At 33.9% G+C, this 27,745-nt stretch overlaps 4 protein-coding genes across 8 annotated transcripts; 1 reads left to right on the forward strand and 3 right to left on the reverse strand.

The window, feature by feature from the left end:
- The first annotated feature begins 3,606 nt into the window (after window positions 1-3,606).
- On the forward strand, window positions 3,607-7,688 carry LOC129321181 (uncharacterized). 4 transcript variants are annotated; one of them, XM_054966874.1, is made up of 10 exons: window positions 3,607-3,774; window positions 4,312-4,388; window positions 4,531-4,717; window positions 5,637-5,791; window positions 5,890-5,965; window positions 6,051-6,184; window positions 6,265-6,368; window positions 6,736-6,892; window positions 7,144-7,266; window positions 7,484-7,688. In XM_054966874.1, the coding sequence occupies exons 2-9, from the start codon at window positions 4,317-4,319 to the stop codon at window positions 7,219-7,221; spliced, it is 963 nt and encodes a 320-aa protein (XP_054822849.1). In that variant the 5' UTR covers window positions 3,607-3,774; window positions 4,312-4,316; the 3' UTR covers window positions 7,222-7,266; window positions 7,484-7,688. The 4 variants fall into 4 exon arrangements, with proteins under 4 accessions (XP_054822849.1, XP_054822842.1, XP_054822856.1 ...); XM_054966867.1 differs by lacking the exon at window positions 7,484-7,688 and having other exon boundaries at window positions 7,144-7,405; XM_054966881.1 differs by lacking the exon at window positions 7,484-7,688 and having other exon boundaries at window positions 5,893-5,965; window positions 7,144-7,405.
- A 73-nt stretch (window positions 7,689-7,761) lies between these two features.
- LOC129321173 (aspartic proteinase-like) lies at window positions 7,762-11,418 on the reverse strand. Its single transcript, XM_054966856.1, has 13 exons — window positions 11,051-11,418; window positions 10,914-10,974; window positions 10,667-10,761; window positions 10,434-10,546; window positions 10,186-10,354; window positions 10,044-10,083; window positions 9,472-9,536; window positions 9,283-9,396; window positions 9,118-9,182; window positions 8,745-8,901; window positions 8,530-8,649; window positions 8,183-8,271; window positions 7,762-8,016 (listed from the first exon to the last, which is right to left on the reverse strand). Exons 1-13 carry the CDS (start codon window positions 11,402-11,404, stop codon window positions 7,932-7,934), a joined length of 1,527 nt encoding a protein of 508 aa, XP_054822831.1. The 5' UTR covers window positions 11,405-11,418; the 3' UTR covers window positions 7,762-7,931.
- Window positions 11,419-13,716: 2,298 nt separating this feature from the next.
- Window positions 13,717-18,523, reverse strand: LOC129311273 (aspartic proteinase-like). Of its 2 annotated transcripts, XM_054953477.1 has the most exons (15): window positions 18,387-18,486; window positions 17,864-18,037; window positions 16,933-17,300; window positions 16,784-16,844; window positions 16,542-16,636; window positions 16,313-16,425; window positions 16,017-16,185; window positions 15,875-15,914; window positions 15,598-15,662; window positions 15,404-15,517; window positions 15,227-15,291; window positions 14,810-14,966; window positions 14,598-14,717; window positions 14,198-14,286; window positions 13,717-14,084 (listed from the first exon to the last, which is right to left on the reverse strand). In XM_054953477.1, the coding sequence occupies exons 3-15, from the start codon at window positions 17,284-17,286 to the stop codon at window positions 14,000-14,002; spliced, it is 1,527 nt and encodes a 508-aa protein (XP_054809452.1). In that variant the 5' UTR covers window positions 17,287-17,300; window positions 17,864-18,037; window positions 18,387-18,486; the 3' UTR covers window positions 13,717-13,999. The 2 variants fall into 2 exon arrangements, with proteins under 2 accessions (XP_054809452.1, XP_054809444.1); XM_054953469.1 differs by lacking the exon at window positions 17,864-18,037 and having other exon boundaries at window positions 18,387-18,523.
- A 1,932-nt stretch (window positions 18,524-20,455) lies between these two features.
- Window positions 20,456-24,760, reverse strand: LOC129311283 (aspartic proteinase-like). Its single transcript, XM_054953492.1, is given in 18 exon segments — window positions 20,456-20,851; window positions 20,956-20,991; window positions 20,993-21,042; window positions 21,139-21,258; window positions 21,350-21,471; window positions 21,474-21,505; window positions 21,626-21,690; window positions 21,781-21,894; window positions 21,974-22,038; window positions 22,178-22,217; window positions 22,305-22,473; window positions 22,559-22,671; window positions 22,773-22,787; window positions 22,789-22,868; window positions 23,008-23,068; window positions 23,145-23,508; window positions 24,398-24,451; window positions 24,484-24,760. Coding segments are annotated over 16 exon segments (1,518 nt in total). The 5' UTR covers window positions 23,496-23,508; window positions 24,398-24,451; window positions 24,484-24,760; the 3' UTR covers window positions 20,456-20,766.
- Window positions 24,761-27,745: the final 2,985 nt, after the last annotated feature.

Raw genomic sequence — 27,745 nt, forward strand, 5'->3', positions numbered from 1 at the left:
ATAGTGAGATAGATTGTACATAATTGAAGATCAAGATTTAGTATACCTTCTACACTACTTTACTTTAAGAATATTGTCACAGCTTTAAGCAATTTTTATTTGTGATAGGTTCAAAATTTTTAAATAGTTTTCACCGCTACTATAAAAAAACGAGTGATTTAATTTGATACTTGATCAAAATGATGTTTTATCACATGATATTCATATGATGACCGATTAACCTTCAAAGAATTTTATCTAGGAATATTTTTTATCCATGTCAGCAAAACATGGTCAACTTCTGCTTAGATGCTAGCTAAACAATCAACATTTAAGAAATTTGATAGGTTTGTCACATTTGCACCAACTTTGATAACATTATAAGTATTTTCACTCCTGGTCGGTAACTTCATAGGTATTTTTGTCTCTTTATAAACTCACATTAGCAAAGACTGACAATGGCATGCATAGTCAGCATTTAGTGATAAAAGTTAACTGCTTTAAAAAAAAGTTAACAATTTGATCACTTTTGCACCCACTCATGTAACATTGTGGATATTTATACCATTTTTCTCACTTTATGATATTGGGTGTCTCTAGCTAATTACTTTATGAGTATTTTTACTCCTTTACCCTATTTTAAAGGGTACATGCATGGGAATTTTATAAGTTTAATTTTCCCATATGTAGAGATTATATATCTAAAAATTAAAAGATGGATTAAGAATATATAAAATTTAGGATGTGTATCTAACTAAATAATTTAAACTATTTTAGTGAAGTAATCAATTACCCTCAGCCATATACTCAATATAAAGAATTTAATAATTAACAATATGTACCTTATTTTATTGTGGCACTTACCCTGTCGTGTGCTAATTTTAGCATGTGGACACAATTTTACACTCCTCAACACATTATTGTTAACTTGTTTTATTCTGTTTTTATTTATAAGAGAAATTATCATTTTTTACTTTTTTTATATAAGCAAAATCACATATTTCAATAAATATGTATTACATATTTCTTAAATCACCCCTCATAATTTACATTAATAAGAAATAATTAATGCACACTTATGTTGATTAACATAAGACATTTTAATTTAATTTTTTTTTATTTTTAAACATAATTATTATGATTAACTAACTCTTTTAAACTGTGTGATACATTTTTTTTTATATTGAAATGCATGGGATACACACACATGTGCATACACACATACATTCGTGGGGAGCAACTCAAAATTTGGTTCGTGCATATCAGGAGATAGGAAACGTTTCGGAGTTTTTTGGGCTATTTAAAGCAAATTTAAAGTTGATATATATATATATATATATATATATATATTCCTCTTTTTGTTGTAAGGTAGCCGTAGAAGGTCCTGTTGATTGGTGATTGATCAACGGGTTCCTACCTACCAGCTGCAAGAGAAAGGCTTGAAGCACGCCACTTGTTGGATCTTCGTACGAAGATCATGGAGGATCAATCACAAGTGAACATGGGATATGGGACGAGGGTATTGCTTTAGCTGTGTCAAGCTTTTCGGGAATCTTATAAATGTCCCGAAATTAATTTAGTGTTATTAATTAATTTGTAATGAAGAAGGGCCACAGTTTGGCACACCCAACTTAATATTGTGCTCTTAGAGACTTAGACACGGATCTCCATATCTTATTCCTTCCTTCTTCGCATTAAGCACTGATATTTTACGACGGTGAGATGATATTTCCCAGCTGCAATCATATTTAATTAAATTTGAGCTTTTTAAAAGCGGCATATCCATTCAACAGAAGAATATATATACTGCATATATTTTCATACGCTAATTACTTAAACCTCACGCTTTGGTCAGTTCCAGTCTTCCAGAATAATGTCGTCGAAATGCTTGCGTAAAAGTGGTCGTATAGTTTGGCCAATAATTCTGCATGATCAGATGAAAGAAGTAGCTGTCATGTTTTTTGTGTTTAATTATATCTGCTATACAAGCCAATAATGCTGCTCACAGGATCCTATGAAAGCAATTTATGTCTCAGAACTGAAACTTCTCCTTTCAAAGATGGTTACATCTTTGTGATATGTACATATTCTCGACTCTTTAGTCTTCCACCATCGAGAAAACAACACACTTAATGGAAACTTCGCCATTTTTCTTGCCTCGAATTTTCTCTGCCTCGCCAGATTTGGGAAAAGAAAATATACCTCGGGAATTTCCTACAGCTGTAGTGGGAAGAAATTTTGAATTATTTACACCATTATACCGTTACTGCAATTATTAGTCTCCTAAAAAATCTACCAGTTCCTTTTGTGAGGTTATTGTTCAGGCTTTTTTTAGTTATTATAAAGTTTCAAAAAATGTTGGCGAAATTAAATATAACGGCGTCGTAGAATTAAATTTTTTCTATTTATTTTTCTCCAGATCTTATAAAAATCTTGTGGTAAGAAACTTTGAAGAAATAATCGAACTCGATATTTTTAAGGAAGTGAACAAGGTGAACGCGAAAAAGAAAAAAAAAAAAGTTACTTGCACCGCTGGAGAAGGGTATCTAGGTTTCGATATAAAGGTTGTTTTCAAAGCAGTAATTTATTCTTTTTCTTTTCTTCTTTATCTAATGTATCAAAATTTTAAGGATCTTGGAACTATAAACTTTAAAAATATTCTCTGGCAAAGAGGGGGGAAAAACTTCAAAAATATTGGAATCCCAAAAGGAAAGTTACTCCCTCAATCTTATATACTCCTCCTGAACTAAAATTAATTCTAAAAGATGTTTTACAAATAAAATCAAAGAAAATATTTATTAGGTTGAGAGAGATATTTTTTTGTACTATTTACATTAAAATTTTAAAACAAAACATTTTTAAAAGTTGATATATTTAGTTTAATTTTTTTAAATAACAATGGTTGACACAAAAAATAATCATTTGAAGCTAATGATATTAGAATGAGGGGATTAAAAAGATATTTTATAAAATTAAAAGATTAAGTTAAAATTTTATATAAAATTAAAATAGTAAAAATATATTTTTGATGACTTAAACCCTATATCTTTATTGATTTGGGCACATCCCTCCGCTTTTAATCATCTAGATTGATTTGAATGGCTGATAAGCAATAATCCTCTTTTAATTTTGATATTACGAACGCAAAATAGATTTATGGCTAGAAGCATTACCGAACCAAATCCACAAATTTAGCTCCACCCTTTTCATTCATTTTCATTTTCTAAAAAGAACATTTTGCATATCAAACATAGTAACATTTTTTTTTGGGCCTGAAAAAAGCAGTGACATTAATTAAGTAATTATCATTTCGTATTTTTTATCATTATCATTCTATTTCAATTTATACATTGTCAAACATAATATTTAACATGTTTTTAAATAAACCTTAGAAGTTGAATTCCATTTCCTCATGCGCTTAAACTATAAGAATGAAAGATTAACATCTGAAATGATCCACACAGCTAGATCCACTTGACCAACAACAAAGTCATTTGGGCCTTTTCTCATGGGATATTGGCCAACTAGAGTTTTCAATGGGCCAAAAAGTAGCCCAATTCTGGATGGCCCCCCGGACCATTCTTTCATTTCAAGTTTCATTCCAGTTGTCAATCCCCATCCGCCTGCTCCCGCTGGACCGGACGAAAAAGAATTAGACGGGGGCACAACATCCGGACAACGTTGATTTGCCTGAAGAACTGTTGTTAATCAGTCCATTCTACCCCGGAATTATACCCTAACACTCCAATTCTATTTCACCCTCGGCGGTGATAACAGCAGGGGCGTCAAAGCTAGGTAGGGTTTTTGGAATCACATCCTGTTCTTTGCCACCTCTCAATATCCTGTTCTGTGTTTGTAAAATTGAATATTTTCTCTTTTTGATTTAGGCTGATTGGTTTATATTCTGTTGTTGGAGTTTCAAGATGTTTAAGTGCCTCTTGCACTGTGAAGGATCCTGGGATTATGGATCGCTTTAGTTGCTTGGTGTGCTGGGTCTAATATACTCTACTGTATCTAACCCCCCCCCCCAAAAAAAAGCAAAGAAAAAGAAAGAAAGAAAAGGCCGGCAATATTAAATCCCTTAGTATCAATGTTTATCGCGGTTTTATATGGTTGATGCTGCTTATGATGTTCATATACTTAAACTTCTAGAATAGCGAAGTGACCATTATATTTGACTGACTTGAAGAATCTAATACAATATCATTTGGAGCGTTCTTTGTTTTTCTCTTAATTTCTTTCGGCTCTATGATGATAATTATTCCACCCACTGTTACTTCGAAACATGAACAAGGTTTTTGGTCATGTGCTTGCGTCTTATGATCTGTATAGGTTCAATGGATTATCCATGGACCAGTGGTGGGCGGGAAACTGGTACCATTGATAGGAGCCAAATCAGAAAGGGGAAGGTAATTAGACTTAAATTGATTGCAGTACTTATGTGGCTTTCCTCTTATTTACGAGTTAATGCCACTAGATAATTAATTAATATTACTTCTTGCTTTTAATAGTTGATTGTACATGCTGAGTTATTTTTTATTGGCATTTCAGGAATCCTTTATCGAGGATTGGGCAGAGGATTTTCGGTTGCCTATCAATCACAGGCCAACAGAAAATGTTGATCTGGACAATGTTGAACAGGCATCTTTGGACACGCAGTTAACATCGTCTAATATTGGATTTAAGCTACTTCAAAAGATGGGATGGAAAGGAAAGGGTTTGGGGAAGAACGAGCAAGGTTTGTAATTGTATTAGAAAAGAAGCAATCTTGTCGAGCTTCCATATAGTATTTGTTGATGTTGTTGGTTGCTTGTAACCCCTTTCAAATCTAGCCCTTTGAGAAACATCCTCCAGTGCTTTCGTTTTTTTTAAATAAACCCGTTCAAACCTGTAATACTTGGCATATAACCATTCACATCATCTGATTAGTGTCTTGAGGGTGGCCATTCCAGGTGGCCAATAGGAATAAGGTGTGGCCGGAATTTTTTGGATTATGCAATTTTAGTAATCTCACTGTGTGGAACTGGAAAGGCAATGAGGTTCTGGCTTAGCAAGGCACGGGCCTTCAAGATCAATGCAAGAAAAACTATAGGGCTTGTTTGGCAATCTGTTCTAAGAACAGTTTTCTATTCTCAACAAAAGAACAAAAAATTTGTTTGGTAACGTGTTTTTAAAAAGTGTTTTAGAGAACAAAAAAATATATATATATATTGTTCTCGAGAGCAGAAAAATGGAATCAACTTTCAAGTGTTTTGGGATTATTGTTTTGGAAAACAAGGAAAAATGAAAAAAAAAACCTCTATTTTCATTATTTTTTTATTCTCAGAATATGTTTTACAAAACACTAGTTCTCAGAACAATAAAATAAAAACAGTTTTAAACAGCCCCTATAATTCTCTCCAATTATACTTGTTTTTAAAGTATGGGCACCTTCTCTCTTAAGGCCCTAAATATTTAATTACCTGTCTCTGGGCTTTGATCTTTCTATAACTGAACCTTTTGTGAAATAGTTCTTTCTTTCTTTCTTTCCTGTACTACAATTTTGTATTTTCTTGAATGCAGAATGTTTTGCCTGAAGTATGAAATTGATGGATGTTCTCCTCGATTTCAAATTCTTTAACCAAGTTTTCATCTTGTGCCTCTGGATTTATGTGCAGGAATTATTGAGCCAATAAAATCTGGTATTAGAGATCCCAGATTGGGTGTGGGTAAACAAGAAGAAGATGATTTTTTCACTGCTGAAGAAAACGTCCAGCGAAAGAAACTTGATATCGAGCTGGAGGAGACAGAAGAAAATATGAGGAAGCGAGAGGTATGATTAAGAAATTTTTAGCAGTTGCCTTAAATTCTAAAATCATGAAGTAGTATTGAGGTTGATGTTTTCCATTTTCTGGAACCTCCACCTAATAGCAGAAGGCAGCATATAGCACATATGCATGTCTTTTGATGGGATTGGTGTGTCTTAGGGAACCATCAACTTTGGAAGGTCTTGAGAATTTCCTGCAGTTTTTATTACCTGGTGGCTTCTTCTGCCTGTCTCGTGCGCATTATGAAAATCCAGGTTTTGGCAGAACGTGAGCAAAAAATTCAAACTGAAGTCAAAGAAATTCGGAAGGTGTTTTTTTGTGATCTCTGCAACAAGCAATACAAATTGGCCATGGAATTTGAAGCTCACTTGAGCTCATACGATCACAATCACAGAAAGGTAGATGATTTGACTGACTGGGTGACTTTACATCAAGGCTCCTTTTTCATCCTTCTAAACATCCTTAATGATAATTACAGCGTTTCAAAGAAATGAAGGACATGCATGGAAGTAGTAGCCGTGATGATCGGCAAAAAAGAGAACAGCAGCGTCAAGAGAGAGAAATGGCTAAGTTTGCCCAAATGTATCCTCGTGCTTATGCACCTCTAATCTTGTTTGGTCTTTGTTACAATATAATTTTGAATCCTTGCATCTTGCTTGCGTTTTATTATAGGTCTCTGTACTTTTTTTTAGGTGTTCTAGATCCGTACACTTTTGTTTTTGGGTATTAGCTCCACATTGAAAAATAAAAGTATAAGGACCTAGAACATTGGGAAAAGAAAAAAGTGCAGGGACATATAGCAAAATGCAAAAATCTAAAGTTATGTTTTTCTAAAATATATTTCCCTTATCGTGGCTGTTGTGGATAGTTGGCTAGAGAAATATTGTTATGATCTTGGCCACCTTTTGACGTCATCTTGTTTTTTCTTGGATCCTTTAATATTAACCAGGGCTGATGCTCAAAAGCAGCAACAGCTTCAACAGCAACACGAAGAATCTGGATCTGCTCCAGTTTCCTCCGAATCTAGAACTGCTACTGCACTTGCAGATCAGGATCAGCGGAAGACTTTGAAGTTTGGGTTTTCCTCCAAGGGAAGTGCTTCCAAGGTATGCCAGAGTGAACTATGGATGAATGCATAGTTTTTTTGCCATGCCCAAATGCATCTGGGTGACTGCTTTGGGATGGCTTTCAGTCACAGTTGACTTCTGTCCTGATGCTGACGTAGATATTCATGGAACTGATTAATTATACAGTCAATGCTTGTAGCCTTGTTACGTTCCGGTCAAAACAATTTCAGCCTTGCTAATTCATTTGATGTTACCATGCTAAGTGCTAGTTTCTTCCTCATTTCTTGCAGAACTCATTCGGCGGCGCTGCAAAGAAGCAAAAAGTGGCCATATCTTCTATATTCAATACCGATGCGGATGAAGAATAATGGAAAATTTTCTTGCAGCTGTGATTCGGCCTTGTATCATTAATCGTGAGTTGTTTGATGCGTATTTATGCGACTCTCAAGTTTGAACCATTATGATCCTGTTAGATCTCATCTTGGGATTTTATGATTTGGTGACGTTGTGAGCCTGTGATTAAATCTGATGGGAAAAATTGTTTGTGTCGAATTAGTGATCGTCATGAGTTTCAATTTTGATTCCACGGGTTGGAAGCCTCTCACTGACACACACTCTCGTTTCCACCAGGGCTTTTTCGTCTTTGACCAACAACACACGGCATCATTATCCTAACACAAAAAAAGGCCAGGCATTGTATCATGTAACATTTTTTAAATTTTAAACTCGTCACATATTTCATTGATGACTTGTTTCAAATTTTTTTATTCTTTAATATTTTTCATATATGTCAATACAATTAAAATTTTGAAATAATTCATTGCTTTTTTTTTTTATTTTTTTTGCAATATTATTCCCTTCGATTCTCAATATTTTTCGGATTGATTCTTAATCGCCACTCTGATGGGTTTGTGCAAGCATTCAACCACCCTCCAGTACAGATTAATATATAAAAGAAAGTAACACAACAACTTGTATAAATAGATCTTAAACTAATTACGCAATTTCTACCAGTAATAACATTTTCTTTTTTTAATTAAAACTCACGGGAGTTTGTCTGCCTTGAACGAAAGTTGCTCTAGACAGCTTTTGCAAAGCCCACTTGCAGGTTCCCATAATCAAAGATAGTATGATAAGCCCTCATGAAAACATCGCCAAGGATCCTGTGTTCAGACAAGGTTGCTTCAGAAAAAGGTACGCATACCTTAAACGAACAGGTGTGTGCGTGTATATTTGTAGTTCGTTACATGCAAGGTTGTTCTGCCCTAGGACACTTGCATATTAGAACTGTAAGTACAAGTAGCCTTGATATAAATGAAGGTAGCGTACCAGAGAGGACCATAAGGAGGGGGAATATCAAAAGATGCAAACCCACTGAGGCAGATTGCCGCAACGCCTTGTCCACTTCTCAGAATATACTGTAAAAACAGCGAAGCATTTTTCACTACATACATTATATGCCTTGAAAATTAACAAATGAAATAACAAGGTTTCACATGACATCTTGCTCTGGACTTGGAAGCCTAATGTTCTTCCTCGGGACACATTTCCTACTATAGAGTACGGACCACTGCATGAAACATACAGTTGTCTCCCGCAACGATGCAGCATGATTTCACACGTCACACAGGAAACATGATGAAACAAACATGAATTGATCAAAGTTCAAAACAAACCTGCTGTGGAGTGAGGTTGAAAAGTTCATCTCCGATTGTTAGTGAGATGTTCGGCATCTGAGAAATACTCTCACAACTTACTGTGGATTCTCCACTAGGACTTGGCAATCTTTCACATAACTGCCAGTGACCAAAGGCAATACTCAGTCACTTGACAGCCTAAAGCTATAATGCAGCTCGGGCTTCTAGAGAGGTTGATTGTAAAAAAAGATCACCTGATTTATGTAGTTGATTACTTTTTCCTTGACTGCCTTTCGTTTTAGTTGATTCTGGATCCAAACGACAGCCATCTCACACAAAGAACACGTGTTATTGTCTCTAGCTGACAGCCCCTCTCTTTCTGTTGTTTCAGTCACCATCTCAATCCCAGTGCTGCTAGAATAGAACATTAGTAAATTTTGTAGAGTAAGAAACTCAAGCTAGTCTCACCGTTTCTATTGATTCAGTAATGGAAGTTCCACGACAAATACTTTTGCAGAAAATTATATCTTTTTTCTATATGTGACCAGTCTGAGAATGGATAACTTTGACAAGAAATCAAAATGTAAGATGATGTAATATAAAGCTAATTAAAAAAAAATTCCTAACCTCTTAGATCGATCCCCATACGTAGAGCATAAACTAAGATGGGAACATACTTCATCAGGGTCCACCTGCAAATTAAGATCAAAAGAATTTAGGGTCCAAGAAGCAAAATGTCACAGCTTGAAGAAGGCATGGACAGAATCTTCAAATGAGGGTGGAAGGGCATACCCCTGAGACAAGTAGATCCCATATCTTGTCTGCAAATTGAGAAGCTAGTTCCTTACATTCTGAACTAAAAATTCCTTCAGCTCCAATGGCATGGTTGATTTCAGCCACAACTGACTGAAATTGATAAGCAGTTAACTACCGAGAGAGAAGCTAGAAGCAAAACATTTTCAGAGAGATGAAAGCACATACGGTTGGACCAGCAAGCAAAGATGCTCCTGAATCCACAATTGCAGCACATCCACCCTCGCACACACCTTAGGAATTATAAATTATGGTCATTGTTATCAAAGCTAATGGTGACAAACAAAACTAGTTGTAAAGAAATACGAGTTTTCTAAGAGAAAATAAAATAAGAAAAATTACATTTAAGTTTCACATAAAAAAATTTATTATTAAAAAATCTCATAAAATTTATAAAATACTCTTAAGTCTCAAATCTTAGGTACTTGCAACTTGATTAAAGACATTGATAATGGAGTAATGATCATTTATAACTTGTCTATGGCCTTAAACAAGTTATAAATGCACAGGATTTGAGACTTGGGATTGTTTTGTAAATTTTATGGGACCTCTTCGTAATAAATTTCCTTACATAGGACTTGAATGTAATTTTTCCAATAACATATGATATTAAACAAAAGAAGTTGGTATGGGAAAAATAAAATCTCATGCTTTTCTTCATACCATATGATTTCAAACCTTTTAAGATTTCTTTGTTAATCCCCTATGCAAAAATTTCTTGCAGTTGAAAATGTCTTTACCTGTCGAAAGACCTCCAATGAGAAAATCTCTTATTTCAATCTGGAAAAGCAATAGATTCGTGTTCAAATTTTTTGAATTTTTCTTTTTCACAAATTGAATAGAATTCCTGGTCAAAGTGAATCTAGTTTTGCATTTGCCTACCTGCCAATAACCTTTTCTAGTAACTGGAACATAAGTATGTTTTCCTTTGAAATGATTTGGATCAACACCGCCAAATACAACTTCACCACCCTCTTCTACCTCCGGATCCACATTGAGCCAAAAAGAGAACACCTTCTCGCCAACAAGATCTTGCTTCACCATATTGTACCTGTGATTTGAAAATGGATCAGTAATTTCAAGGAAAAATCAGATGCAAAGGAAAAACCAAAATACAAGCTGAAGCATACCAAACTGGCACTGCTTGCTCAACTGAGATTTCCTGAAACCCAAGTCCAAATATCCCATCAAACTCAAGGAGTGCAAAGGAAAGACTTTCCTCTCGAGTAGCCTCGATGAAATCCTGCATTCAGCAGGTTAACATGATAGCCTCGGTGAAAACCAAGTCCATGTATTGCCGCAGATTGTGGTCAGAACAACCTATACAGTCCTTTTTCAAGTGAGTTATAAATAAAGTACTCACTTGATGCTTTACGACCACATCACCAACTTCAACGTTGTCTTGACTGAAAAATCCAAATATTGATCCTGTCCCATATTGTATTTCACATGATGTTCCTGATTGACAAGTTAACATGAATGGTTCGAAACTTCAAACCTTTTATTATTTGGCATGCACGATGCTACCTTACTGCTTCCACTATTAAATCTGATCTAGCATGATGGCTGGCACTAATTATGATAAACTGGCATGAATACAATAACGTTACCATTCTTAGTGTATGTACTGGATTTGCTAGACTTGTACCAAGAATGGACATAACAGGCAATCTGCACATGAATTTTATTGGTTAATGAAAGACTCATATGGATATGGTTATGGATATCAAGTGGGATATGAACTTACTGATAAATAGCACCATGATGAAGGAACCCAAAGGTTGGAACTACCAGTATCAAATATGACAGTGAAGGTCTGGGGGGGTGTGCCTATTCCAATCTCTCCATAATATATCACATCCACATAATTCTTCAGAGGTAGTATATCTTCATCATGTGAGTTACTAATAAACTGATACAAATCCTTCACCGGTCTTCCGAGCCTCAGTTCTTCCCTTGCAGCTCTTGCAGCCCGAATTCTTTGAAGGTCAAGAGGTCTCTTCTTTAAACCAATTCTTAGAATCCCAAACGAGAAAGAAGGAAGAAGTGAGCATGTTAAAGCCAATAAACAAAAAGCTGTCCACAGATGCTTGGAGCTCATAATGAAGAGAAACCCTGCCAGAAAGGAGAATCAGAAAGTTCGATGAGCAAAATCAGAAGACAAGCAAAACAACCATGAATGAGGGGTGAAGGATTGATTCGAAGTCATTTGTTATGGTGATCAAGAACTCTACAGGATCCTTACACTACAGTAATCAATATTAACATATATTAGGTTAGGGATAAATTAAAGAGATCCTAGTTCAGCAGCTCTGGATACTGATTTCCTCATACCCCTTCTTTCTAGTTGATTTATGTTTTTCTCCCCCAAGTAAGCTATGTTAAAACTTTTTTAATCCATGCATGCAAAATTACACGGAGATCAGTAGCTGCTGTTCTAAACAGTGTCAGTTCATTCCACACTCCTTTTTTTCCCCCTCCAAATGATGCAGTTTATTCTAATCTTATCAAATTAATCTACCAAACGTTTTTTAAAAATCAACAGAAACGATAGAAACCTATAGCCATAAATATTCGTATAGGTGCATCCACAAGAAGAATAAGAATAAGAAGAAATTTATACAGGAACGTGAAACAAACCAAATTTTCAAGAAAAACAAAATCAACAGAGTTTGAGGCAGGAAAGTGATGGTATTAAAGGAGAAACATGGAACCTTTCTGGGGGAAGATGATATCAAACTTGGTTAAAGTCAGTATGAACTGTGATGATCATAATCATGTGACAAAGATGATAAAGATTCAGGGGAGAAAATAGAACCTTTCTTGGGGAGATGTCACTATAGACGCTGGAAAAGTTAATGCAGTGGACTTTGGCTTAGTCAAACAAACAAAGAATGACATTTACGTCCTAAAAAAATCAATTTAACAATGTTTAAGTTTCGCAAAAAATTATTAAAAATTGAGTTGGAAATATAGAAGGAGACAATTACAATTTAAGAATTATAGTTACAAATTGAATATTTTGTAATTAAAATATTTTTATTTATAATTATCTTGAACAAATATTTGCTACTCATTTTTTCAGTAAATTTTTTAAAATCTGTCATTAAATAATATTTTAGGATCTAAAATGTCATTTTTCTCCAAACACCAAACATTACAATACGTACGTATCAATAGGAGAAGGGAAAGGCCTGTAGAAAGCCCCACTTCTACAAAGTAAAACAAAGCACTACGAGACATGATAGGACTAGAAAAATATCCCAGGCTACTAGGCTTTTTCTAACTTTGACTTTGTGCATGTAAACGATGTCATTGATGTCGTTCGACATGGATTTTTGAACAATTTACTTAAGATTGGAAGCATAAATTATAAATTTTTTATAATCTATATGAAGTATTATATAGATTATGTCCTTGTACACAAATATTTGCATCCACTTGTACAGGAATGATTTTTTTTTAGAAGAATGACAATTAAATTTTAAAACACTGAATTAATATCAGTTAAGTCCTTCGACAAATTTTTGTTTAAAAAGAAAGTTAAAATATCAATTTAAATTATTACAAATTCAAAATTTTAATTATAAATAAGTATTTAGATATCAAATATAATTTTTAGATCATAACAAAAATTTTATTTATAATTATTTAAATTAATATTTATAATTTATTTTATAAAAAATTTTGTCGAGAGCCTAACTCTCGTTAATTCACCTGTCATTGTTTTTTTTTTATCCCCGGAAGTCTGTGGTTAATTTTAAAATGTAAATTTAAAATTTCCTGGTCGAACTGGCTGTTGTTTACAATTTTGTTTTTTGATAGCATCGATTTTAAAAAAACAAACTGATGAGCGATGACCAAATCCATGAGGAGTAGATTTTATAATCAAGACTAATCTAACGAATTCAAACTCCAGTATTCAAAACTCTCACGCAATCCAACGTTGCTTGAATCTCATGTTGGCCCTTCGAATAGGTTTTTTTTAGCTGACCACTACTTCAAGACAATTTTTATACCAAATTAATATCGATAAAAAATAAAATTTATACCAAATCATATCATCACCATTCATTCTACTTTGTATAATAAATAAATAAAAAATGTGTATACTTGACTGTAAAACAAGTATATATATCACGTTTTAAGATGTAAGTTAAAAAAATGAATAAATTATATTCAAACAAAAAAAATTCAAGCTCTCAAGTCATCTTAAGTTCATTTCAATCTATTTAACGATTACTATGTTTATGAAATATTATTTTCTTAAAATTTAATAATAAATTCGTAAAATTTAACGGCTGTAATATTAAAAATAATAAAGATTTTGATATTTTAACATAAAAAATACATTATAAATAATTTTCTTGAACGTCTTACTTTAATCACATACAAAAATAAGTGACTGTAAAAGACCCAGGAATATGCTTCATGTAGCCTTTACAATTCCTGCTGCATTTAATTATCACTGCTAACAATAAATAACGCTTAATATCAGCCCTTCCAAAGTGCTAAACTTACTCAAACCTCAGGGAGCGTCTGTTAAACAGTAGCATTTGTAACATTAACATATGGAACGTAAGCAGATGATCTTAAACTAATTATGCAAGTTCTATCACTATCAGCAATACCATAAACTTTTTATCTAAGTTAAAGGGAGTTTGTGAAGACTGCATGTGATTCTCCAGAGGACCCTTTAGGCAGCTTCAGCAAAACCCACTTGGAGATTGCCGTAGTCAAACACCGTATGATATACCCTCATAAAAACATCGCCAAGGATCCTGCATGCATCCCCACACAAACACACGTATACGGTTGCTTCAGAAAACACATGATATTCACTACATGCAAGCTTGTGAATGCAATAGGCATAATTTTAACCAATGTAAAATACCAGAGAGGGCCCTGAGGAGGTGGGATATCAAAAGCTGTAAACCCACTGAGGCAGACTGCTGCATCGCCTTCTCCAGTTTTCAGAATATACTGTTAAAACAGCAAAGCACTCTCATTACATATATTATATTCACTGATAATTAACCAAACAAATAACAAGGCATATAAATAACTCGAATGTAATTGTGCAGACACATGACCACATGAAATCTTGCCCTGGACTCAAGCCAAAAGTTTCCAGATTTGTTTTTTGGGGTGAATGAAACATATAGTTGTTCCCCACAACGATGCAGCATGGTTTCACTCGTTTGGGGTAAATGTAAGGCAACTAGTATTATTTGCTAAACGGTCACAAAGGAAATATAGAGACGAAGATAACTTTATCAAAGTTCAAAGCAAACCTGCTGTGGAGTGAGGCTGAAAGGTTTATCTCCGATGGTAATTGTGATGTTCGGCATCTGAGAAATACTTTCACAACTTGTCGTGGATTCTCCACCAGGACTTGGCAGTCTTTCACATAACTGTCAATGACCAAAGGCAGAACTCAGTCACTAGACCGCCTAAAGCTATAATGCAGCTGGGGCCTCTAGAGAGGTTGGTTTAAAAATATCACCTGGTTTATGTAGTGGATTACTTTTTCCTTGGTTACCTTCCGTTTTAGTTGATTCTGGATCCAAACGACAGCCATCTCACACAGAGAGCACATATTATCATCTCTAGCTGACACAACATCTCTGACTATTGTTTCAGTCACCATTTTGATCCCATTGCTGCAGTGCAGAGTAGTAGTGGGAGCATGAACAATTTAGAAGTCTGTGTAAGAGACGATTTGATTGTAGAATAAGAAACTGAAGTCAGTCTCTCTATTTCTATTGATTTGGTAATGGACGTTTCATGACAAATACTTCTGCAGAAAGCTACTTTTCCCCCTATATGTGCCTATTCTGACAATGGAAAACTCTGACATTCAAACAAGTAGCAAGGCAGCCAAAAAGACGATGAAATATAAAGCCTATAAGAAAATTCCAACCTCTTAGATTGATCCCTATATGCAGAGCATAAACTAATTTGTGAACATACTTCATCGGGCTCCACCTGCAAATTAAGATCAACTGCATTTAGGTTGAAGAAGCAGACGATGAACCAGAATGTCACAGCTAGAAGAACGCACAAACACAAACTTTGAATGAAGGGTGGAAGGGCATACCCCTGATACTAATAGATCCCATATCCTGTCTCCATATTGAGAAACTATTTCCTTACATTCTGAACTCACAACTCCTTCAGCTCCAATGGCATGGTTGATTTCAGCCACGACCGACTGAAATTGAAAAGTAGTTGACGAAAATTATGAAAGAAAAGCTATAAGCAGAAAATTTTCAGAGAGGCGAAAACACATACGGTTGGACCAGCAAGCAAAGATGTTCCTGAATCCACAATAGCAGCACATCCACCCTCGCAAACACCTTAAGGATTATAATATATGGTCATTGTAATCAAGGAGAATGGTGACAAACAAAAATTGTAGCAAAGGAATACAAGTTCTCAATCAAATAAGATTTCACTAATTTTCTTCTTCAATTAAGGTCTGGGGAAAATAAAATCTCATACTTTTCTTTGCATCATATGATTCCATACAAAAATTTCGTCTGGTTGAAAAATAAAACAATGTCTTTACCTGTTGATAAACCTCCAATGAGAAAATCTCCTATTTCAATCTGAAAAGACCACAAATTCGTGTTCAAATTTTCTGGATTTTTCCTTTTTACAGTTTAAATGGAATTCCTGGTCAAACAGACTATAGTTTTGCATTTGCTTACCTGCCAGTAACCTTTTCTAGTAATTGGGACATAAGTATGTTTTCCTTTGAAATGATTACGGTCAATTCCTCCAAATATAATTTCACCACCCTCTTCTGCCTCCGGATCCACATTGAGCCAAAAAGAGAACACCTTCTCGCCAACAAGATCTTGATCCACCATATTGTACCTATGATTTGATAGGGGACCGGTAAATTCAGGAAACTAACCCAAAGGTACTAGTAAAAAAATCATGCTTTAACAATACCAAGAAAATTAGATGCAAAGGAAAAACCAAAAAACAAGCTGAACTATACCAAACTGGTACTGCTTTCTCAACTGAGATTTCCTGAAACCCAAGTCCAAGTATCCCATCAAACTTGGCGAATGCAAAGGAAAGACTTTTCTCTCGAGTAGCCTCAATGAAATCCTGCATCGAACAGGTTAACATGCGAGCCTTGCTGAAACCCAAGCCTAAGTATTGCCACAGATTCTGAGCATAATAAATTATATTTTCAAGTGGAAACTTATAAAGAAAGTGCTCACTTGATGCTTTACAACCACATCACCAACTTTAACGTCATCTTGACTGAAAAAACCAGATAATGATCCAGACCCATATTGTATTTCACATGATGTTCCTGAGTGACAAGTTAATATGAATGGTTTAAAATTTCAAACTTCTTCTCAAAGGCCATGTACAATGCCAACTTACTGCTTCCATAATAATATCTAGCATAATCAGTAACACCAGTTATGAGAAACTGGCATTAATACAGTAACGTTACCATTCTCAGTGTATGTACTGGATTTGCTGGACTTGTACCAAGAATGGACATAACAAGCAATCTGCACATGAATATTATTGGTTAATGAAATACTCACATGATATAGTTATGGATTATGGATACTAATACCAGGATGGACATGAACTTACTGAGAAATAGCACCATGATGAAGGAACCCAAAGGTTGGAACTACCAGTATCAAATATGACAGTGAAGGTCTGCGCGGGTGTGCCTATTCCAATCTCTCCAAAATATTGTGCATCCATATAATTTTTCAGAGGTAGTATATCTTCATCATGTGAATTACTGATATACTGGTATGAATCCTTCACTGGTCTTCCTGGTCTCAGTGCTTCCCTTGCAGCTCTGGCAGCTCGAATGCTTTGAAGGTCAAGAGGTCTCTTCTTCAAACTAGTTCTTAAAATCCCAGAAGAGAAAGAAGGAAGAAGTGAGCATGTTAAAGCCCATAAACAGAAAGCTATCCACAGATGCTTGGAGCTCATAATGAAGAGAAACCCTGCCAGAAAGGAGAATCAGAAAGTTAGATGAGCAAAATCAAAGGTCAAGAAACCATGAAAGGGGGGTAACTTTGTAGCAATTAATAAGTTTTTTACAAACTGTTCTCCGCACTCCGATAATAACATATAAATAAACACAAACAGATAGATGGATAGGTGTACAAAGAGACAAAGAACTATTCTCTGCCCCCATTCGAATATGCCGTTATTCAAGCAATTGATAGTCCAAGGAAAAGCAGGACTGATCCAATGTCATTTCTTATAGTGATCAAGAACTCTACAGGGTCCTTACACTATACTCCTCCGTTTAAAAATGTAATACATTTTTAATCGAATTTCACCCCTCAATAAAGTAGTTATTTTCAAACTAACCTTATCTTTCCATATCTATCCCTATTAAATACCCTACAATAAATATAAAATCACTATCAATAGGGGTACTTAAAAAAAAAAAGTAACAATTACACCTTGAAAGACTAAAAATACTTTATATTCTTGAACATTCAACCCCTCAACAAATGCTTTACATATTTTATGGGAAAGAGTACTAATTGATACTAACCTGGAAATTAGAGAAAAATTAGAAGAATCCTACACCATCAGCTCTGGATATTAATTTCCTCATATTCCGCCATTCGTCCCTTCTGTTTTACAGTCGATTTATGTTTTTCCACCCCGCTAAAGTCATTTTACACCTGTTTAATCCTCGTAGGCAAAGCTACGAGGAGAATAACAGCTGTTTTTTTTGTAAACAGTGTCAGTCAATTCACCCCCCCTTTTTTGCGACGCAGTTCATGCTACTCTTATCAGAAAATAACAAACACTTGCCAAATTAAACTGCGTATAACAAACACTACAAATCAAGATATATAATATTCAAATAGCTACATCCAGAAGAACAAAAAAATTTATACAGGAACGAGAAACAAACCAAATTTTCAAGACAGATAAAGTCAACAGAAATTCAGACAGAAAAGAGAAGCTATTAAAGGAGAAACATGAACTTAGTTGAAGTCACTGGGATGACCATAATCATATGATTAAGATGATAAATATTTTGGAAAAGAAAGGCGGGGAAAAGAAACCTTCTAAGGTAGATGTCACTGCAGATGGCAGATGCTGCTGCGGAAGCTGGAACGTTGAGACTCCACTCTAGAGGAGCCAACTGCCGACTGGCCCAGTCGAAGAAGCAAGAAGGCCGATAAGAGGTCCCACCTCGACAAAGTAAAGAAAGGAAGAAACATATTTTGTCCGATATGGTATTTATTTCTGCTTATAAAATATTTTCAACGTATTTTAGTAAAATTAAAAAAATTTAAAATTAATTAATTTTATTTAAAAATTTAATTATATTTTAAATTTATTTTTATTAAGTATATATTTTAAAAATATATCCAAAAGAATATTGAGATTATGATTTGTGAATACTTACAAAATTATAAAATAAGTTAACATATACTTTTAATTCTCTAATTATATATAAAATTTTAATTTAATTTTTAAATTTTATAAAATATTTTTTAATCCTTTAATCTTAACATTAGTTTTAAATAATTATTTTTTATGCCTAATTATTTTATTTTAAAATATAAACTTGATATGTTAATATTTAAACTTTTTTTATTAATATTTAAAAATTTAATATCAAAATTTATTAAAATAAAATTAACAGTGTGTTAGGATTAAATAATTAAAAACACATTTTATAAAATTAAAATAAAATATTAAATAAAATTAAAAAAATTAAATATATACCGAAACAAAATATCAACACGACAGATTAGAGGGGCGCTGCTCTTTTTCCAACTCGCGCAAGTAAATGATGTCATTGAACTCGGGTCCGAAATAAAATGATGTCAGGTCCAAAATAAAATGATGTCATTGGCGTGGATATTTGAACTATTTGGTTGAGACTATAGTTATATTATAAATACTTCTTTTATTTAAAATATAAATATTTTTAATTAAATTTTATTTTTAATAAAATAATTACTTATTTTTTAATTAATTTTATCTTTTTATATTTATTTTTATCAAATACTCTATAATAAATATAAAGTCACTATTAATAGAAACACTTTTTAAAAAAAGGCAATAATTACATCTCAAAAAATTAAAATTTTTTATAATTTTTAACATTTAACTCCTCAAAAAATATCTTATATTTTTAAATAGAGAAATATAAATTATCACATGTGTTGCTCAAGAAGGAAAAAAATAGTACATTTTTTTCTAAATTTTATATTATAATCCTTTAATTTTAAATTATAAAAAAATTTAGACAAGATTAGATATATTAATAAAATAAAATAATGACATTTAACGAACTTACTTTTAAAATTAAAAAATTATAAATTTTTAAAAATATTTCTACACATTGAACAGTAGCCATAGTACCATTTTGATTCTTTTTTAATCTAAAGGATAATATTAAAAAATTTATTAATAAAATTATATTTTTTTAAATTACCTTATGTTTTAAAATAAAAATTCTGTTAGAATTATCTTATAATTTAAAAAGTACTGCATAAAGCATTATTATATAGATTGCGTCATTGACATGAAAGAGAACATGGTTTTTTAATCAAGTTGTATGAGAAAGACGGTATTTTTTAACGCCTATGATTGATTAATTTCAGAACGTAGTAGTAAATTTAAAATTTCCTAGTTGAACCAAGCGGAAAGTGATAAAGCTCTCACCCTCACGCAACTAGGAACCAGCCTTGCTTGAAGTTAACGTATATCCTTCCAATAATTTTTTTTTTTTTTTGGCCGTTCCTTTCCCTTTCTTTCCCTTCCCCCCCTGCATTCACCCCTTTTTTCATGACAACTTTTAGCATGGAGCACTTGATCCCAAGGATTGCTCCTAAAATATAATAGACAATATCAATAACAAATGTAAAATTTATAACAAATCGTACGATTTAATAATGCTTTAGTGAACATTAAGTTCTCAAGTCTCGTCTCAATCTGAACTATTTGATAATAATTGTTGTTGTCGTTCTTCAAAAACAGCAAACTCAGTACAAGTCAGTTAACCCCTTGGGTTAAGAAGGACCAAACTTCCCTAGCTCACCCGTGCAATATTAACACACCGGGTGTGTTATTTTTCTTTTCCCCAGGTGCCAATACAAATAGATGAACGTTCCCCGTGTTAATTCCCAATTATTGTTTTCTATAAACTGAGTAATACTGTTTATTTACAAGCTCTCTGCATGAATTACAATCATCATAAACCTGGTACGTTGATTAAGTGCTAGGTGCTGTTGTGAATACAAGGGCCATTCCAGTCAAAGCATACATAATAATACTTCCACGAGGATATTTTCAAGTTTCATCCTAAGTATATCCTCCATACAGAAACCCAAGCCATGGCAAGTAGGCGTACATACTTCACTGCATCTTATTTACATTACACTCTCAAGCTTCTTAAGATTTTCTTGACATAATCTTCCACGATTCGCATCAGGCAGCTTCAGCAAAACCTAGTTCTAGATTGCCATAGTCAAATACTGTATGGTATACCCTCATGAAAATGTCGCCCAGAATCCTGCATCACATACATTTTATTTTAAAAAAAAATCCAAATCTTCAAAATTCTGGACATTACATGCGTAATTATAAATTGATGGGCATAATTACAAGGTAATATACCAGAGGGGACCCCGTGGGGGAGGAAAATCAAATGCCAAAACCGCTAATGCAAACTTCTGCAAGGCCCTCTCCAGTTTTCAGAATATACTGAAAATTGATACAGCCAAAGTATCCTTAGCATCAATGTACAGAATATCACATCATAATTAATAGTGATTCGGTTTCGGAATATCAACAGCAAACCTGCTCTGGGGTGAGGTCGAAAAGTTTTTCTCCAATAGTAAGTGTAATGTTTGGCATTTGAGATAGACTATCACAGCTTATTGTGGACTCTCCGGCTGGACTTGGCAGTCTCTCACATAACTGACAGTTGTTACCAGAACCGATAATCAATGCACCATAAACAAATTATACAACGCCTGGTTTTCAGGAAAGGTTGGCTCAAAAAGATCACCTGATATATGTAGTTAAATACTTTTTCCTTGTCGACTTTTCGTTTTAACTGATTCTGTATCCAAATCACAGCCATCTCACAAAAAGTACACAAAGCATCTTCTCTAGCGGATAACCGTCTCTACGCTCCTTTTCAGTAACCATCTCAATCCCAGCACTGCATGCCATGGGATCAAAAATCACTTCAGAAGCCTATTTAAGCTAAACTCTGAGACAGTGTCAACAGCTGAGAATGAATAATTATGTGCGCTATGAAAATGAAACACAATGAACTGACCTCTTAGATTGTTTCCCATATGCAGAACATAAACCAAGTTGTGTGCATACTTCATCAGGCCGTACCTGCAAATTATGGTCATTTATATTTAGGTCCAAGAACAAAATTTGGAAAGCCCAAACACAAAATCTGAAATGGAAGGTCGGAAAATCTACCCCTGATACTAAGAGCTCCCATATCAACTCTCCATATTGAGATACAACTTCCTTACATTCTGAACTCACAATTCCCTCAGCTCCAATGGCATGGTTGATTTCAGTCACAACAGACTGAAATTGCAAGCCAATTAGCAGGAGTTATAAGATCAGAGCTACAAATGTTAAATTTCAAAAGGATGGAAGCACATACAGTGGGACCAGCAAGCAAGGATGTTCCGGAATCAACTACAGCAGCACACCCACCCTTACAAACACCTAATAATTTTCAGAATTAGCTTGGTAAAAAGATAGTTGTAATTTGTAAAGATATACTACAGTCACTGAATCACCCCTGAAAAACTTCACGGTAAATACCCCAAAGAGAATTTCGACAGCTAAGGAATAATGAAATTACCTGTTGACTGACCTCCAATGAGAAAATCACCCATTTCAAACTGAAAAAATATTCTTGTTAATTACTGGGAGTAGATTTAACTATCTAAAATGAATTCCTTATAAATGTATTGTATGCATTTGCTAACCTGCCAATAACCCTTTTTAGTAACGGGAACATAAGTATGTTTTCCCTTGAAGTGATTTGGATCAACACCTCCAAAAACTAATTCACCACCCTCTTCTGCATCTGGATCCCCATTTAGCCAAAAAGAGAATACCTGCTCACTAACAAGATCTTGCTCCACCATATTATACCTGCAATTTTACAATAGATCAGGAAATTACGGACAATGCAAACAAAAGGTGAAAGCAGGAGAAAAAGGGGCAGGCCAAACAATACCATACTGGAACAGCTTTTTCAACAGAGATCTCCTGAAACCCAAGCCCAAATATTCCATCAAACTTAGCTAATACAAATGAAAGACTTCCTTCTCGGGTTGTCTCGATGAAATCCTGCAGTTAGGATTAACATGGTAATAAAATCAAGTATTGCCGCAGATAGGGGACAAACTATAGTTTATATTGAAATGAAGCTCAAATTGAGAAGTACTCACTTGATCCTTGACAACCGACATCACCAACTTTAACGTTATCTTGACTGAAGAAACCAGATATAGATCCAGATCCATAGGTTATTTGACATGACGTTCCTGATTGACACAATGATAGGCATAATTGGAACAATAATTAAAAGGCATATAGTATTTACTGCTTGCCTGATTGGCGATTGCAACTACCACCATGATAAACACGAATGATGAGAAACTGTGATAAATCTGTTGGCCTTACCATTCTTGCTATATGTACTTGATTTCTTTGATTTGTACCGAGAATGGAAATAGCATGCAATCTGCAAGTAAATATTAGTCAAGAAACGATTGTTATATAGTAAAGTTACGGAGGTCAAGAGGTTAAGCTGAACTTACAGAAAAGTAGCACTTTGATGATGGAATCCACAAGTTGGAACTACCGGTATCAAATATGACAGTGAAAGTCTGTGGGGGTGTGCCAATTCCGATCTCTCCATAATATTGCGCATCTAAATAATTCTTCAGAGGTACTATATCCTCGTCTGAACTACCAATATAGTGAAATGCACCCTTCACTGGTCTGCCAGGTTTTAGCTGTTCTCTTATAGTTCTAGCAGCTTTGATGCCCTGAAGATCTAGATGCCTCTTCTTCAAACCAATTCTGAGAAGCCCAGAAGAAGAAGAAGGAAGAAGTGAGCATGTTAAAGCCCATAAACAGAAAGCCACCCACAAATGCTTTCGCCCCATAATTTAGGGAAGCCTGTCATAAAGGAAGGAGAAAGATGAGATAAGTGCACCTTCTTCTTCCTCAATCCAGTGGGATTGAACATGGCATTGATAAACAAGACACTAACCAGAAGACTGAACCCACCATCAGAATAACAGACGAACAGATATGCAATCAAAAAAGTAGTGAAATAGGCCATTAGAGCTTGAATATAATCAGTCTTATAACCGTGTAGGTTTGGCTTTCGATAAAAACACCAAAAGCTAAGGACTATAATAACCCCACTTCAGGTTTGACAGAAGGGGCGGGAAGAAGATGCTAACATATTCATCTACGAACTCTATAACCAGCCTAGGGAACGAAATTCAAGCTAGGATTTATCCCAGGTCTATTCTTAATCAATAATCCAACATCCAAGAGGATTACAATACAGGATTATTTTGGGGAGAAACCAGAAATTTAAAAGTGAGGAGCACTTCTTGCTATCCTGCTTCTACCCAGTCCACTTCATCCCAATTGTTGTGTGTGTGTGTGTGTGTGTGTGTGTGTGTATAATATTTCCCTTGTTACACTCGTTTTAAGGCATAAAGACTGAGCATGCGGAAGAACCGGCGAGTCTATCTATCTATTTATTTATTTGGCCAAAGGCTAATCTATTTATTTATTGACTTGGGGAAACAGAAACAGCTGACTCTACTTTTATCTCCCCTTGGGCAAGATATTATAATAAAAACAACGAAAACTAAAAGCAGCAGAAGGCAAATAGCAAAACCACTAACCAGATAACAAAGTAAAACATATTCAGAACACGCAAGATTCTGAGGGAATCCAGACAGAACAGAAAAGATAGACAGGAGAAAGATCAGCCGGATCATCGTGTGAGCAAAAAGCAAGGATAGATAGTAACTAGGAAAAATCAAACCTGAGTAACTAGTTGGCAACTGTAGACGCTACGCTGCCTGCCTCTGACGCTGAAATCGCGAAGAGCAGAGAAGAGAGTTGGACCCTATATGATTCTTATATCCAGGATTGGTTTCAGCTTTGTAAGGCTCCAATTAATTATGATTTCCTTTGCACGTCAAAACTAGATTGACAAACCACGAAATTAAAGAGACTCCTTTTTTTTTTTTTTACCAGAGAGAGAGAGAGAGAGACTCCTTTATTTTCCTGGCGCCTGTTGGCTGTTGCGTTTCAGTCCTTGCTGAAAAATTTCTTTTCTTTCGCTGGATCATCACACTTATGGGTGGACAAAAGCCATGAGAAGATTTTAAATTAAAAAAAAAAAAAAAACAGCGCAAAAAGGTAACTTTCATTTTCCTCCTCCACCCCTAGCCACCCAAGTAATTAGCGGAGAACCGAGAGTGGGCGGAATTTATTAATTTTACATCCTTGATGAAACTACCAGGAACCTTCGCATCCGAGTCCCACAATTTGTTTCCCGGAATTATATTAATCCATTTCGAAGATTACAAATCCTTCCAAATCATTAATTTCAACTGGAGTTGTATTAGTACGTCACAACTAAATTGTTTCGTAAAACGCGAAAGATCATTTCAATTTCTTATTTAGAAAAGGACTAAAATATATAGGAAGAATTATGTTGACATCCTAAAAAAAATAATTATTATAAAATTTATTAACAATTAAACTAAGATCATTAATATATATAATATTTTTCAACTTTCAGCCAGCATATTTCCTCCTTAAAATTTCAAAGCTGGTAATTACTACCCTCAATTTTCTTTAACATCACCTTCCAACCAAAAACTTTTCAGGATTGATATCTCAGATATCTCAATAACTGAAATGGGCATGTCATATTAGTTCGGACACATGGCATTATATATGGAATATATGTTATGTTTATATATTTTCCTATATATAAATTTAGCAAAGGTGCAAAATGTCATTCTCACATTTCGGCCACCTCCTCATCCCGTCGTCCCCCGGGCAAAGATAAAAACCAACAATGAAAGAGCAATGAAGTGTGGATCCTCCATTTTGCAGAAATTGTGGTTTATTTAGAGAAGTAATCTTTTTAATACCATTAAAAACTATTACGAAATTAAAATTAATCTTCAATTTTAGATTGTGCTTTAGTAACATAGAATGAAAGAGAATGGGGCTTTTCCTAAATTGCCTCTTATAGTGCTCTCTCGATCTGTTCAGCACATATTTTTGTGCTGCTCGTAGAATCATGATAGAAAAATTGCTGGCGGAGATCGCATATGACAGTGATGAAAAAAGATTACACCGTTTGGTTTTTTTCAACTTTTTTACTTTCAGAAAATGTTTCTGCATATAAAGTAAAAAGTTATTTGAATTTAAAAACTTTGTCCAGATTAACTTTTCAAAAGCACATCAGTAATATAAATGAAAGTAAATTTGGTGATTATAAAATGTTAGAATTTTTAAAAGTGAATTTGAGTATTTGAATTTATGTAACCATACCACCCCATGTTTAATTTATTATTTTTTGCTTAAAAAATCCTGTTAATTAATTAAAAATATAATTGTTAATAAAATAATATAATTAGAGATCAAATTTTTAGCATTAGAGACTAAACAATCAATCATGTTAATTTTTAACATTAATATATATCGAACTATTTATATAATTTTTGTCCAATATATCAAATTTTTATATTTTATATTTTTATTTTTAAAAAATATGTTATTTAAAATTTTTATCAGATATATTTTAAAGATGAAAATATGATTAGCCCTAATGATGATACTCATAGAGAGATTAATACAATTCGTAATTCAATTATAAATCAAATTGTACATTATAGATCGAACAATTAATTATATTAATTTTTAATATTAATACATGTTTAACTATTTATTATATAATTCTTTTCAATATATCAATTTTTATATTTTTTGTTATTATTTAACATATCAAATGTCATGTTATTTAAAATTTCATAACGTTTTTTGACATTTCTAATTTTAATATATTACATTTGTATAATAAAAATTATAAATCATTATAAATCAATATTTTTTTATAATTATACATTAAAGGTACATTTCACTATATATAATCTAAATAATTTTTAATTTGTTAAATTAACTTTTAAAAAATATATTCAAACACAAATTTTACTATAACAATTACTTCTAGTAAACTAATTTTTGTCAAATGAATTTTTTACAAATGAACTTTTAGCCAGCTAAAAATCAAACACGTATTAGGGCAACTAAGTTATGCACAAAGATAATAACATTTTTGTCCTTCACTCAACTTGCTTGCAAAAAATTATACATGATACGAATATGATATATAAGATGCCATCTATTTTTCATCAACGTGATGCGGCAAATCCTGTTAGGGAGATAACGAAGATAATAATGGCAAGGTGTTTGTGGTAAAGTATTAAAGTTCAAGGGAGTTGATCATCAATTTTGAAACATTAAGGAGGTTATTTGCAATTGGTCTAAGGGAAATTATTTATATTCCACCCTTAGAAAAATACAAAGAATATCATGTTTTTCAGTTTTTGTTCTTGGGTCATGTGTCTAATTTTGTTCAAGTCATATTGAAATTTAAAAAAACTCTCACTTCATAAAAAACAGTGTAAGGCACATTGGAGTAGGAGTATAGAACACTGAAGGCAATCAAAAGGTTCCGAATCCTCTTTGTGGCCAATTTATCCATGTCCTTACACGGCAGACTAATCATGATCGTTTGCTTGATCTAAGAGCTCCAAAATTTGTCACGTGAGATTGATCATAAAGGTTAACATGAACCATCCATTAAATGCTCCAATTTTGGTCGATCCCTATCATTCGAGCGGAGGAGGAAATCGCAGAGTTTCTCCTCACCACCGCACGGCTTTTCTGCTAGGACCATCGTCGTGTCCTGTCAAGGAGGAAGAGAATATCCCGTTGCTTTGCATGTTCGGGTTTCCCACTCTTATCGCTTACTACTCAAATAATCTAATTCATCTTCTAGATTTTGTTGATTCTCGACATCTTCCTCTTTGTCAAATAAAATCTCCTATTAGCTTCAGAGAATTTGTACTTGCTCTTTCTACCTTGATTGTTGCTTGGTAATTGAAGCTGTTTGTGTTTTGCTAAGTTTTACCCCTTTGTGCGTGGACATTTTTATTCCTGTGTCATTATCATTTGCTTCTGTGACAATTTTTACTAAAATTTTGCCTTAGATCATAAATGAATTGTTTTGCTCTGTTTGTTTTCTGTATAATGGCTTTAGCCCAGGCTTGTGGTGTTGCTGTACAATCTATTGTAACTGTTGTTGGTA

Source organism: Prosopis cineraria, unplaced genomic scaffold, assembly GCF_029017545.1.
Source record: "Prosopis cineraria cultivar Desert tree isolate PC_DT_omini unplaced genomic scaffold, ASM2901754v1 PC1, whole genome shotgun sequence".
NCBI classification, from domain to species: domain Eukaryota; kingdom Viridiplantae; phylum Streptophyta; class Magnoliopsida; order Fabales; family Fabaceae; genus Prosopis; species Prosopis cineraria.

Coding starts and splice junctions, on each gene's coding strand:
- LOC129321173 (XM_054966856.1), bottom strand. CDS start 11,404: ATGAGCTCCAAGCATCTGTGGACAGCTTTTTGTTTATTGGCTTTAACA. Junction 8,650..8,744: donor TAATCAACTACATAAATCAG/GTGATCTTTTTT, acceptor GGTCACTGGCAG/TTATGTGAAAGATTGCCAAG. Junction 8,017..8,182: donor CCTCCTTATGGTCCTCTCTG/GTACGCTACCTT, acceptor GTCTGAACACAG/GATCCTTGGCGATGTTTTCA.
- LOC129321181 (XM_054966874.1), top strand. CDS start 4,317: ATGGATTATCCATGGACCAGTGGTGGGCGGGAAACTGGTACCATTGAT. Junction 5,792..5,889: donor AAAATATGAGGAAGCGAGAG/GTATGATTAAGA, acceptor TCCACCTAATAG/CAGAAGGCAGCATATAGCAC. Junction 6,369..6,735: donor ATGGCTAAGTTTGCCCAAAT/GTATCCTCGTGC, acceptor AATATTAACCAG/GGCTGATGCTCAAAAGCAGC.
- LOC129311273 (XM_054953469.1), bottom strand. CDS start 17,286: ATGAGCTCCAAGCATCTGTGGATAGCTTTCTGTTTATGGGCTTTAACA. Junction 14,718..14,809: donor TAATCCACTACATAAACCAG/GTGATATTTTTA, acceptor GGTCATTGACAG/TTATGTGAAAGACTGCCAAG. Junction 14,287..14,597: donor TCAGCCTCACTCCACAGCAG/GTTTGCTTTGAA, acceptor CTGTTTTAACAG/TATATTCTGAAAACTGGAGA.